Source organism: Oncorhynchus nerka, linkage group LG12 (assembly GCF_034236695.1).
Source record: "Oncorhynchus nerka isolate Pitt River linkage group LG12, Oner_Uvic_2.0, whole genome shotgun sequence".
Taxonomy (NCBI): domain Eukaryota; kingdom Metazoa; phylum Chordata; class Actinopteri; order Salmoniformes; family Salmonidae; genus Oncorhynchus; species Oncorhynchus nerka.
Genome location: NC_088407.1, coordinates 57,364,211 through 57,377,998, shown reverse-complemented (window position 1 = coordinate 57,377,998; position 13,788 = coordinate 57,364,211). Strand labels below are relative to the sequence as shown.

At 42.6% G+C, this 13,788-nt stretch overlaps 2 protein-coding genes across 7 annotated transcripts in view; both read right to left on the bottom strand.

Annotated features, from left to right (window-relative positions):
• The window catches only part of LOC115138423 (low density lipoprotein receptor adapter protein 1-B-like), a 59,912-nt gene extending 59,204 nt beyond the window's left edge, over nucleotides 1–708 (bottom strand). For 2 of the 6 annotated variants that reach the window (XM_029675257.2, XM_065025672.1), the window contains exon 1: nucleotides 431–706. In XM_029675257.2, coding sequence (XP_029531117.1) covers nucleotides 431–515 — 85 coding nt within the window. In that variant the 5' untranslated portion in view covers nucleotides 516–706. Of the gene's footprint in view, nucleotides 1–430 lie in introns of all 6 variants that reach the window. The other 4 variants (XM_029675259.2, XM_029675258.2, XM_029675254.2 and 1 more) reach the window with 4 other exon arrangements.
• A 4,670-nt stretch (nucleotides 709–5,378) lies between these two features.
• LOC115138422 (macoilin-2-like) overlaps nucleotides 5,379–13,788 on the bottom strand; it is a 33,659-nt gene continuing 25,249 nt past the window's right edge. The window contains exons 6-11 of the mRNA XM_029675253.2: nucleotides 11,742–12,279; nucleotides 9,649–9,807; nucleotides 8,281–8,463; nucleotides 8,055–8,175; nucleotides 7,716–7,890; nucleotides 5,379–7,569 (exon numbers count right to left, since the gene is read on the bottom strand). Of these exons, the coding sequence (XP_029531113.2) occupies nucleotides 7,367–7,569; nucleotides 7,716–7,890; nucleotides 8,055–8,175; nucleotides 8,281–8,463; nucleotides 9,649–9,807; nucleotides 11,742–12,279 (1,379 nt within the window). The 3' untranslated portion in view covers nucleotides 5,379–7,366. The remainder of the gene's footprint in view (nucleotides 7,570–7,715; nucleotides 7,891–8,054; nucleotides 8,176–8,280; nucleotides 8,464–9,648; nucleotides 9,808–11,741; nucleotides 12,280–13,788) is intronic.

Sequence of the window (13,788 nt, the reverse complement as noted above, 5' to 3'; positions counted from 1 at the left end):
GTTAGTTAGTTAAGTTACCAAACAGTATCGTAACACCGGTACACAAAGTTGGCATGCATGGCCATTTTGGCGACGCATTTGACGGTCTGTCAGGTTCTTGACAAGCCAACACGGGAGACACGCTCCCTAAGGAAAAAAATTGTCACGTTTTAAACACATTTCATAACAAATGATCCATTGGCAGTCATGGAAAACCGCAATGCATACCATACAGTCAGTCGCCTGTTAGCTACGATTCCCACGATCAAGTATGTACTTAACTTTACAGAGGGGGGATACAGGAAACGGAGTAACGTTAGTATATGACGTTAGCTAGGTGGATCCTAGGTTATTAGCATTATTAGTAGCTACATAGAAAAGACTAGTCATCAGCCATTTTCGCTAACCTTGTATCCACTTGCTAGCTAATCAACTCGCTTCCAATACTTACTTTTATGTCTGCCTACACCCCATGACTGTTTAGCGAGACTGGGGCTCCGAATTATTGCCCTTCCAGCCGACTTCAAAGCGTCCATACCGTAATCCAAAATTGGGGCAAAGAGCCCAACAAGCTTCGGTTCTTGTCTCTCGAAGCACTTGGCCCTGTTCGTCACACACTCTCCCAAACTTTTCCAGCTGTTTTTTGTATTCTACTTCAGAGACAGCCCAGAATAAATGGATTATGATGTTCATCCCCACTCTGGGCGGTGTTATATGTAAATTAACCGGATAATGTATATGACGTGTATTTGTGGTATCGCACGAGCGAGGTCGCTGCCCTCGAAGCTTGCACAGGCGAAGCCTTCACAGTGACTGAAATGTATACATCTGAAATAATATTCCAAGTTATTCGGATAGTTTGTCAAAAATATCAACAAATTATGTTCAGTGGAACAGAATTTAAGGTGAAATATATAAATGTATGTGTTTTCATGGGTTAATATAATTTGCATAAACGAAGTGTGGTTAAATAATGAGGTTATGGGCATGATGAATATGTAGACTAGATTAATGAATTCCCAGTCGCCTTATATTATTTTGTTATCAATTATATTTATTTATTAAAGACTGAATTGACATGACTCCTGTCATGGAGAAAGATCATAGATGGGCTACAATATGTGTCATCAAGAGATGATGTGCACTGCACACAGGTGATGGATTTAATCTCAAATTACACATTAATTTGATACATATTTCAAATCTTTAGATTTTCTCTCAAGTTAGACATTTATTTAATATACATTTCTACCCTGGTCCCTCTTCCCTCCCCTTGTGTAACCCAAGACCCGTTCTACCCAAGCCCCACAGCTGCTGGTGAAAAAAACTGTCAAACCAGTTCCTCAGGGCAGTGTCAGTGGGCCTCTGCTCCATCACCATAGACCCCAGCTCACCTCAGCTGGTCCCTCCAGACTACTCGGTCCCTCCCTGGCATGCTCTGGGTGACATGTTCACCAGTCTGGAGGCAGAGCTATGTGGATAGGACTCATGGGTGTCACATTCACTCATACATCTCCCTCCAAAGGCCATAACAAAAGCTATTTCTTCTTCCCTAGATTCATGAAGGAAAGGTGACTGTTTGTCCTCAATATACATATTTAAATGTTGGTTGTAGTTAAATCTGAGTAATGAAACTGTGATTCCCACACATGAGCATATGATGACTGTTTCCATTTTTCTAATATCTTTAATCAACCAACATCTATAATGGATAACATTATGGATGTTATCCACAAGGTGAACTTTCCACATTGGATTTCCTTGAGTTTAAATCAACAGTCATTGTCTATTCACATTGTGCACTCAGGGGTTTGGAATGTAAAAAATCTGGCACTTCCAGATTTCTAGGGGAGATGACAGGCCACAGATATAGTAAGAGCTGAGTTACAGTATGTACAGTACAGTACAAATGACAAAGAGCTCATTTGACATGAATCAGACGCTACAGATCAAACAAAGCTTTACCTTGTATGAGCAATAAAACTAGCATCTAATACCAAGGGACTCTGTTCACTCTGGTGATAACGAAACCAAATCAAAACCCAGATTCAATAGATATATCTCTTGCAATAACACATACATCTCCTTCAGATGTACAGTTCCATGATGTGTGCTTATACCCACATCATTTGATGAAAGCCTGGAAGGTTCTAAAAGTTCTTTGTACTGCCAATAAATCTCAGCTCCAGAGCGAGACCCTGTTCAAAGTTTGAGTATAGCAGACATTTTTCAGAATCAATGAATTTAGCAAAAAGAGAGAGACACAGTGGATCAGGTTCAGGTGAGTAGGTAGGCAGTCACTGAAGGCAGATATTTGATACAAGATGCTAATGTAGCCATATCTTGCTCTGCTGGCAGGGGGGACTGTAAAATATAATTATTAATGTGTAATGGTATTCACGTATAATGTAGTTACTACTTAACTATAATTCATGCACATCCTGTTTGTTTAATAAATACAGTTTGACAGTATAACTGCCATTGTCGTAATCTGTTGTGAGCAGCAAGTCTATCCACAAGAGTACTGGTTGTCCCCTCATGGAGAAATAGACCTACCCTTCTTCCGCTGGGTCTGCCCACATTATTCACACCAATGGCCTCTACTATTTCACATCATTGGAAGCACAGTAGATGATATCGATTTAATTGTTTCGCATTGCTCTCATTTCCAAAGGCAACATTTTATGACCAGAGCAACCGAGAGAGTATTTTTAATCTGGTCATTTCTTCTTTGACATATGTTTATTAGGTAGGCAGAGAAAAGACAGAAAATGTAATGCTGTCATTCCTCAACTTTATTTCCACAGTCTGGCCATAGCAGACAAAATAATCTAAACAAATCAAAATGCTGATGAGACTAAATTTACATTGCATAATGGCTTCATGCTTTGTTTACTGCATACTTTGCCAGATTCAGATTGCTTGAAAAGACCCATTATAATCTACTGTGTCAAATCCAAACGGTAGATGTGCCAAATGGAGATGTTAACTTGGAACAAGTGCAATAACGCACTCAGGACATGCAATTCATTCTTAGAATGCTGCAGTTTTATTCCTGATAAGGTTCCTCTATGTGAGTTGGTCAAATATGCATGGTTTGAGGCCTCTATTCCTTACAGTGAGGAATGCCCATGCAGATCAAGTGTATAGAAACAGCCGCAACAATACTCCCATAAAAGTATTTGCATATAAAGCATGTGAAGAAACTCTTTGTAAAGTGCTTTCATGCATCATGTTAAAAGGGTTCATTTAGAGTATAATGTTGAAGAACCAGAAATGCAATGCACCGATACTTGCCACGCAAGCTTGTTTTCTACCATTGAAAGACTGTCGCTGGCAAAGCTACTCCCTTCTCTTCTCTTACATTTTCCCCAATGCATATGAATGATCAAAATGAAAATATGCAACCAGCCCATAATTTGTTTCCATTTAGAGTTCCTTCACTTAGAAATCATTGGCTTTGAGGTTGTTCTAACGCCTCATCTATTTATCTGTGGCTCTCAGACAGCCAAAGATGTGGCTAGAGAATGCATAGAGGGGTCGGTGACAGAATAAATGGGGTGGTGGGCTTAAGTGCCCAGACTGGTCTGAGGATTAAGGCCATCAATATATTAGCCTTGCGTCCTCCACTAATTACCTTCTTATGTCTACCAAGCCTGGCTAAACAGCCTATTGCACAGAGGCAGCTAGTTTATTAGCTGTGATTTAATGTGATTTGATTTAATCTCAGATGAGACTGTAAAAAAAAATGTAAAAATAAAAACACACTGATTCACGTTTAAGTTAGAGAAACCTCTCAGCTGAACATGTGAGTTGAGGTTACAGAGGCTTTTGAACACTAAAGAGATGGACACTGCCTCCTAGTGGGGGTGAGACTACAGTAACATTTAATTGCCCTTTCAAACGTCACAGATCACTCTACTGCCTGATGATGTTTATGTACAGTTGAAGTCGGACATTTACATACACCTTAACCAAATACATTTAAACTCAGTTTTTCACAATTCCTGACATTTAATCCTAGTAAAAATTCCCTGTTTCAGGTCAGTTAGGATCACCACTTTATTTTAAGAATGTGAAATGTCAGAATAATAGAGAATGATATATTTCAGATTTTATTTCTTTCATCACATCCCCAGTGGGTCAGAAGTTTACATACACTCAATTAGTATTTGGTAGCATTCCCTTTAAATTGTTTAACTTGGGTCAAATGTTTTGGGTAGCTTTCCACAAGCTTCCCACAAAAAGTTGGTTGAATCTTGGCCCATTCCTCCTGACAGAGCTGGTGTAACTGAGTCAGGTTTGTAAGCCTCCTTGCTTGCACACGGTTTTTCAGTTCTGCCCAGTTTTTTTTTATAGGATTAAGGTCAGGACTTTGTGATGGACACTCCAATACCTTGACTCTGTTGTCCTTAAACCATTTTGCCACAACTTTGGAAGTATGCTTGGGGTCATTGTCAATTTGGAAGACCCATTTGCGACCAAGCTTTAACTTCCTGACTGATGTCTTGAGATGTTGCTTCAATATATCCACATAATTTTCCTCCCTCATGATGCCATCTATTTTGTGAAGTGCACCGGTCCCTCCTGCAGCAAAGCAACCCCACAACATGATGCTGCCACCCCCGTGCTTCACGGTTGGGATGGTGTTCTTTGGCTTACAAGCCTCCCCCTTTTTCCTCCAAACATAACGATGGTCATTATGGCCAAACAGTTCTATTTTTGTTTCGTCAGACCAGAGGACATTTCTCCAAAATGTACAATCTTTGTCCCCATGTGCAGTTGCAAACCGTAGTCTGGCTTTATTATGGCAGTTTTGGAGCAGTGGCTTCTTCCTTGCTGAGCGACCTTTCAGGTTATGTCGATATAGGACTTGTTTTACTGTGAATATATATACTTTAGTACCTGTTTCCTCCAGCATCTTCACAAGGTCATTTGCTGTTGTTTTGCACTTTTTGCACCAAAGTACATTTATCTCTAGGAGACAGAACGCGTCTCCTTCCTGAGCGGTATGACGGCTGCGTGGTCCCATGGTGTTTATACTGGTGTACTATTGTTTATACAGATGAACTTGCAATTTGGAAATTGCTCCCAAGGATGAACCAGACTTGTGGAGGTCAACAATTTGAGGTCTTGGCTGATTTCTTTCGATTTTCCCATGATGTCAAGCAAAGAGGCACGGAGTTTGAAGGTAGGCCTTGAAATACAGCCACAGGTACACCTCCAATTGACTCAAATGATGTCAATTAACATATCAGAAGCTTCTAAAGCCATGATATCATTCAAGAAATTTGTGGAGTGGTTGAAAAATTTGTTTAATGACTCCAACCTAAGTGTATGTAAACTTCCGACTTCAACTGTATGTCATAAAGGACAAGGAAAGAAACTCCAGACTGAGAAAATTTGCAAGAAAATAATTTATTCCTTGTTAACCTCAGAGCGCAGCCAAGGTCAGACCCGGGGAGAAACAGAGCAGTGACTGCGGGTGGGCATAGAAAACAAAAACGTTTTATACTTTCAACATCAGTTGAGCCAATGACATACGTAGCACTGAGCAAAACATTTTCCATATACAGTTGGTCATAACCACACACACAAAATCACCATTTCAGATGACTGCAAAACCACAGACTCAAGCTATTCCTCCCTGCAGGATATAACAATACCAAAAAGAGGAGTAAGGAAACAACTGTAGACGGTTCTTAACACCCATGGCCCAGGCAGTTGCCAATACTGTAACATTCACAAAAATAAAGTCCCTTACTTTCAACTACGTAAACAGTCTACTACAAACAGGTGAGCATTTTCCCACCTGCTTGACATACTTCAGACAAGTCAGTAAGAGGACGTTTGTCAAACACAGAATGCAGTACATTCCTGGATAGCACATATTACTAGAAAACAAGCAATCCATTCTTGGCACATGGGCTGAAGTTGAGTATTCAGCAATAAAAGGAGCCCGATGAAGAATTTTCTATGCAAAATTCAGTGGAAATAAATTATGTCTCTTGTTTGGCATTTCCAGAGTCTTGTTTCTTGTACACATTGCACAAAATCCATCAGTTTTCCCTGTCAAACAGGTTTTTTTCAACAGTGCAAATGAAGTCAAATCAATAAAAAACATACGTAGGGACAATAGTTCAACCAACAGAACAAGAGTTTACAGCAGAGAGATGTGTTATAGTTGGATGCAGGGGAGAGGCCATGCTGGGAGCCTGGGACCTGTTTGCAGTAGACTTCGTAGTGGCTAACATTACCATATCAACACACTGTAAAGGAGTAACATGACCATGCTAGAACAGACAAAATGGCCATATCGTCAGAACTGTTGAGCAAGTAGATGGGCTATCTGTTCTGAACCGAAGGTTAGGGTCCAGGTTAGGGGTAAAATTGTATTTGTGGTTGGAACGCCCTGCAATTCAGTCCTTTCTGGCATAGCCAGATATTGACTCCCACCACTGAGGCCTTGTCTCAAGGCACTGTGATCATGACAATTTGTGAGAGACTATTCTGGGTTTAGAGAGGCATATTATACATGAACTTCACAATACTGTCTTTGCTTAACACTCTTTTCGACAGGATCGTGGAAATTAGGGGGCTTTGAGAGAAATAAATGTAATTTTGCAGTTGATACTCAACATTTAGGGGTTGTTGTGGATCGTTTACTTTGACATCTCGTTATTGAAACAAATAACGTCTTGGTACAGCTCTGTTCTCATCTCAAAGTGATTTTCCTAACTTTTTGTGAAACAAGTGAAAAAGGAGAGACCACACAATCCACTTTCTAACATTAAAAAAAAAACAATACCACAAAACCCAAGAACAGCCAATGGAAGTTTCAATTTGGTCTCTGATAATAATTGACAAAACAGGACTAGAGTCCACGCCAATGTTGCGCTACAGTCCTCTGGGCATACTGATGGTACCTTCTTACCTTAAAAATGAACTGATATCTGTTCTCAGCGATCAGAATTTATTACATAGAAATAAGGGTGAGCACTCCTGCTAACAGAGATCCACATCCCAACTCTAAAATAAATGAAATCGACACCAAAATTACCCAATCCGAAGGCCAGAGACCAAGTAACTGGTAGCAGGTGGAGTAGATGGGGAGGGGGGGGCTGAAACGCCCTAGATAAGATCCACGCCCAATTCTGAGGTTTCACTAGACATTTACAAGCAGAAACACAACTGGGAATTCCTAGTCGACATGAGATGTCCCATAGACCTTTTTTTGTTTTAACTACAACAAATACAGTCACAATACAACATCCTTCAGACCCCCCCCCACAAAAAACAAAAAAGTTCTCAGCCGCAGACATGACAAGCAGATCTGTAGGTGGGCTTGAAAAAAAAAAAAAAAAAAAAAAGAGGATGGAAGGAGCGTTCACTTTTTGAGGGGCTGGTAGACAGAGGCGTTGGGGTCCAGGCCGGAAGGACTGGTGTCCATGAACTTGGAAGAGTAGTGGGGGGCCACAGGAGTCATGTTGCTGCTGTCAGCTGTGTAGGAGATGCTGGGCATGACAGCCATCACCTCAGCTATCTTCTGCTTCAGGTCCTTGATCTCCTGGTCCTTCTGCAGGATCTGACCTAGGAGACAGACACACCCAGCAAGAAACTTTCAGATTAGACATTCATAATGTTGTGCAAACTATTCTACATCAATCACATTTAGTAGGAGATAGGTGGGACTGAGGCAGTATTGCAAAGGTGCTGGACCCAGGCTGAACACGGACCTTGTGCGATCTCCAGCTGTCTCTTAGCGTCACCCAGTGCTGAGAACAGGTCCAGTTTGATGCGGGTCTCTGCAGACAGGCTGTTCTCCAGGTGCTGGGTCTTATCCTGCATGGCCGAAAGCGCTGACATCAGCACTTCCGTGTCCTTCTCATTCTCTTTATACTTGTGGAGCTCCTGAGAGAGGGAGAGAACATCAGTACAAGTGGCATTGTCTGTGTGCCAGTGTACAGCAGGTGTGCATGAGTTAACATTTTGCGTTACTTTAACCAAAACTGATGTTGACGTCAAAAGGCCGCCAACAAAACATACCCGAGTCTTAACTGAACAGTGATCCTCACCTGTACTTTCATCTCCAGCTCTCTGATCTGATCTTCTTTGAGCTTGATATCCATGGTCAGCTTCTTACACTCAGTCTCCAGTTCCGTGATCCGCCTCCTCAGCGTATCTGTGCACTCCCCCCTGTGGAGCAGACAGAGAGAGGGATCACACCTATACTAACAGCAGGGAATAGCTTGAAACTGGCTAACAACAACTGATAGCAGATTATTTATGGGGAACTATTACCTGGATGCTGCTGCTAGTGCGACGGCTCTAGCTGTGGTGGCCTCTTCCAGCTTTTTGCGTTTCTTCTCATCTGAAAGCTGTTTCTCTGCATTGGTGCGGGCCTCCTGCTCAACCTTGAGCCTCTTCTCCAGTTGGCCCACAGCCTGTTTGTCCTTCTGCTTGGCCTGGACAGCGTTATGGAGCCTGCACACACACAGCAGCCACAGACCATGTGAGCTAGTGGGACTCCATCCCACCCCAGGGTGTGTGTGTGTGAGAACAATAGCACTAAAAGCTAACCATGTTCATGAGTGTAAGTAACCACTGAGTCTATGCATTGTAGAGTATGGTCAGTTAGATGACAGGTTGGCTGGTCAGTTGGGTAAACAAGCCAACAGTCCAACCATTTCGCAGTACTTCAGTAATCCATAGACTAACATAATCCAACAGAGCCTTGTGCTCCAGTCTCTACCAACAGACAGAATGAATGAGTGAGTGAGTGAATTCAGGCTCTGATGAGATTGAATAGGAATCAGCTGGTCATTAGGGGTAGGCTGTCACCTCCCCTTTAATTGCATCACATGATTAACTGGCCATAACAACTGGAGTTTGTGTCTGTAAGTACATGATAACTGCCCTATTAGGGTGGTCCTCACTTACGAAGCTGTATCACATTAGTGGATACTTCACACTGCTCTCAGGGCAGGTCTGCCGGTTTTGACGAGCAGAAGGGACTTTTTGTAGCAGCTTAGGAGGTTCGGATAATGAAGGTTAGGAAAAGGGTTAGCTAAAATTATAGAATTGTCCCCGACGCAACTCGAAAATATCTTGCTACAACCAAGCAAGCCCTGACAACAGTCTTGGTTTCCACTAATGCGATTCTGCACCTAGGACACACAGGAATCCCATTTGGTCAATAATGACTTAATTGGACAATTAAAGCAGCCAGATGCCTAAGTGCTCCCTCTGCTCCAGTCTGGACTGCTGTGATTTGAAGCCTGCCAGAGACTCAAGCTTTCACATGCATGCACTGAGACGAGCAGTAGACTGGATCCTCATCCATAACCTTCACTAATTATTTATGATTCAAGAAAATCCATCCTGTCAGTCCTCCCCCACTCCTGAATGTCTTAGCACAGAGTTATCACTAAATTTCAAACTAGCTCTTCCTGACCCTGGACAAAGTCATTTCGACGAGGGCATTCCAAGCTAAACCCAGTGTTTTTAGCCTCTTGAGCTTACATGAAAAAAGCTGTATGATAACCCTTATGACCTTCGGTCCCAGCTAGTTTTTCCTGACTACGTGACCCGACAAGAAAAAGCTCCTGATCCTAGTCCCAGCAGGTGATCAGATCCAGTCATGTATGACCTTTGACCTGTGCCACTCACTTGTTCTGCAGCAGCTCATTCTCTTGTCGCAGCTGGCCCAGCTCAGAGCGTATGGAGCGCTCAGCACTGCTCAGGGAGCCGATCTGACTGCGCAAGTCCTGCTCCACCTGTCTGCTGGCCTGCAGGTCCGCCTTCAGCTTCTTCACATCCTGCTCCAGCCTGCAGGGTTTGTTTGAAGGTGCAAGGAAATAAATGGAGAAAGAAGGGATGATGAGGAAGAGAAGCGGAGGGGAAAGGGAGAGGAGTTAGACAATTTTAAAATAAGATGTACTTTATTAGTGCATATGAGATGGAAATTTCTCTTCTGCTTTCCCCTCCCAACCCCTCTGATACACACACACACACTTACTGAAGAGCTCAGTGACTTTCAACGTGGAACAGTCATAGGATGCCACCTTTCTCTCACCTCGACGCTACTGCCACCCGGGACATGATGTTTCTGCATAGTGCATACAGTAGCTTTGTATCATCCACAGTTCCTTTATTTCTCCAGTCTTTGGTAAAAAGGTTTACCTTGGTTTCATCTGCTGTTTCAGTAGGGCAATCTTTGTACTTCTTAGCACATTTCTAACCTGTCTTATGTTCTGCTGCTGCTGAATGGTTTGCATTTTGCTATAGCCTGTTATTCTGCTGTCAAAGCCTCCTGCTGATGGTAGATTGTGCCTGTTGGCCATTTCACTGACAGATGTTTTAGGGTTTCGGTCAATTGTCAGTTGTTTTCCTTGGCCAATCAGATCGTTGCCGATTGATTGTCACTGGTGGTTTCTCTTTTTCAATATGTTCCAAATTGTTGTTTTAACTGTAACTGTTTTCTTTACTACGGTTCTTGCTTTAAGTTCTCACTTCAAAATTGCTTGCTTTTCTTTAACCTACAGTTCTTTGGTCGGTTTACTTTTTCCTTTGGAGTCAGAAGTTCTTTAAACAAAGGCTAAAAATACTAGAAATCCACAGATTTGTTATCATTATGAGTGTACAATCAATGCAAAAAGCAACATCTGACCAATAAGAAACATGCTAGCCAAGTGTCTATTCAGCCATATTTGTATACAACAAAAACACAGTGTACCAATAATGTAAGCCAGGGAATCCACTCGTCAGAGTGTGGCAAATGCAGGGTACATATGAATGTGTATTACCCTGAACACCATGACAACTTGCCACACCAACTTTGACTTTCTTCTCACATTATATACCCAGCTGAACAACTACAGACACAAAACAGGCTGACACAGCCATCTTAAACTCAAGGTTCTCCTTTTCAGTCAGCATCATTTTGTGGCAAACCATATATTTTAACAGTCCAAGTTTCTCACACCCCAGCCCACACAGTGGAAACAGCTCTACTTAACGCCTATCTATCTGGAGCCTGGGTTAGTTTGAGGTGTCAGGGACTGGCTCCACACTCACATAACATCTGGTAAGGGGAAGCATCCCATGCAGCCATCATGTATCAGCAAGTTACTAATACTTTGAGAATATGAGAACTGACATCCAGGTGTGACATTCAACATGCTTTGGCTAGACGAACCAAACGAGTGTGCTCGCATACTCCCTTAAAGTATTTCACTTGAAAAACACCAATAGTACAATAGTATTTTTCAAGTGAAAACATTTGCATGAAAACGAATGAATTAGTCTCTCATTGAACACTTCATTGAAGAATCCCTACTGTTGACCAATCACTGACGAAGGGGCGTAGAATTTGGCTACCAACTTTAGATTGCATTGATAAAAAAAATGGCATGTGCACGAACAACCGAAGAAACCCTTGCCGAAGACCAAAACGTCACAAAATGTCATAATATATGCATGAACTGTTCCGGCTGGGAAGCACGTGGATGCCTTAATGAGTGAGTGTGTGTGTGTGAGTGAGTGGCCTCAAGCAAGCACAGCTGTTTGTGTTTGGATGATGTGTTCTCTCTACTGTACTAGTGCCGTAGACTTCTCTAATGGGTGCGTGTTAAACTCGCTTAACCAGGTAAGTGTGCTGTACATACTGTGCTGTGTATATAATATGCTCTTATCATAAGAGCACCTTCAGCCAGCTCAACCAGATGCATGCAGTATGTGCATCTGCATATAAGTGCTCTTACCGTACGAGCGCCTCAGGCTTGCTCAGCTGATTGTTGGGGATGCAGTTGTCTGTTGAGTCCCTGTGGGAGCCCGCTGCTGGACCCTTCCCCATTGCACACTTCTGCTTCTTCCCAGAGGAAGAGGAGGAAGGGGCGGACAAGGGGACGCTGCCGTTGGTGGCACTGTGTCCGCGGGGCGAGGAGTTAATTGCGGTGTTGCCACTAGCGTTCTTGTAGTTTTTCGAGGAGGAGGATGAGGAGGAGGAGCAGGAGGAAGAGGAGTTCTCCTCCTTCAGCAGCAGGTTCTCTGTGCTGCCCACCAGTTCTGTGGTCAGTCTCTTGTTGTTCATATGGTTCTCCATGTACTCCATCTCCTGGAGTTTAGAGTCTACCGATGACGGCAGGATGCTATTGTGTTGCTTCTTGGCCTCGCGGCCCTCTTTCCCTTTTTCTCTGTACTCCAGCTCCGGTAGCGGTGCTGGCGTCTTTTTACCAACAAGTGCCCCATTCTGTGAGACTGGGGCGGAGTCCATCTCAGATATCCCTTTAGCTGCTGCAGCTGATTGGAGGGTGAACGTCAGAAAGGAGAGAGATTAAATACAGTTGAAGTCGGAAGTTTACATAGACAAATACATTTAAACTCAAGTTTCACAAATCCTGACATTTAATCCTAGTAAAAATTCCCTGTCTTAGGTCAGTTTGGATCACCACTTTATTTTAAGAATGTGAAATGTCAGAATAATAGTAGAGAATGATATTTCAGATTTGATTCATCACATTCCCAATGGGTCAGAAGTTTACATAAACTCAATTAGTATTTGGTAGCATTGCCTTTAAAATTGTTTAACTTGGGTCAAACGTTTTGTGTAGCCTTCCACAAGCTTCCCACAATAAGTTGGCTGAATTTTGGCCCATTCCTCCTGACAGAGCTGGTGTAACTGAATCAGGTAGGCCTCTTTGCTCGCACACGCCTTTTCAGTTCTGCCCACACATTTTCTACAGGATTGAGGTCAGGGCTTTGTGATGGCCACTCCAAAACCTTAACTTTGTTGTTCTTAAGCCATTTTGCCACAACTTTGAAAGTATGCTTGGGGTCATTGACCATTTGGAAGACCCATTTGCAACCAAGCTTTAACTTCCTGACTGATGTCTTGAGATGTTGCTTCAATATATCCACATAAATTTCCTCCCTCATGACGCCATCTATTTTGTGAAGTGCACCAGTCCATCCTGCAGCAAAGCAACCCCACAACATGATGCTGCCACACCCGTGCTTCACGGTTGGGATGGTTTGTTCCCATGTGCAGTTGCAAATCGTAGTCTGGCTTTTTTATGGCGGTTTTGGAGCAGTGGCTTCTTCCTTGCTGAGCGGCCTTTCAGGTTATGTCGATATAGGACTCGTTTTACTGTGGATGTAGATACTTTTGTACCTGTTTCCTCAAGCATCTTCACAAGGTCCTTTGCTGTTGTTCTGGGATTGATTTTGCACTTTTCACACCAAAGTATGTTCATCTCTAGGAGATAGAACGCGTCTCCTTCCTGAGCGGTATAACGGCTGTGTGGTCCCATAGTGTTTATACTTGCGTACTATTGTTTGTACAGATGAACCTGGTACCTTCAGGCGTTTGGAAATTGCTCCCAAGGATGAACCAGACTTGTGGAGGTCTACAATTTTTTTTCCTGAGGTCTTGGCTGATTTCTTTTGATTTTCCCATGAGTTTAAAGGTAGGCCTTGAGATATATCCACAGGTACACCTCCAATTGACTCAAATTATGTCAGCCAGCCTATCAGAAACTTGACATAACATAACAGCCATGACATAATTTTCTGGAATTTTGGGGAAAAATTACTTACGTAAAAGTAGATGTCCTAACTGACTTAACCAAAAATATAGTTTGTTAGCAAGAAATTTGTGGAGGGGTTGAAAAACGAGTTTCAATGACTCCAACCTAAGTGTATGTAAACTTCCGACTTCACCTGTACATATTTATTAGGAATCGGACAATCACTTGGATCATCACTTGAACCACATCCTTTTCTAATGGTATCTGGAGCATCTGTTGCAAG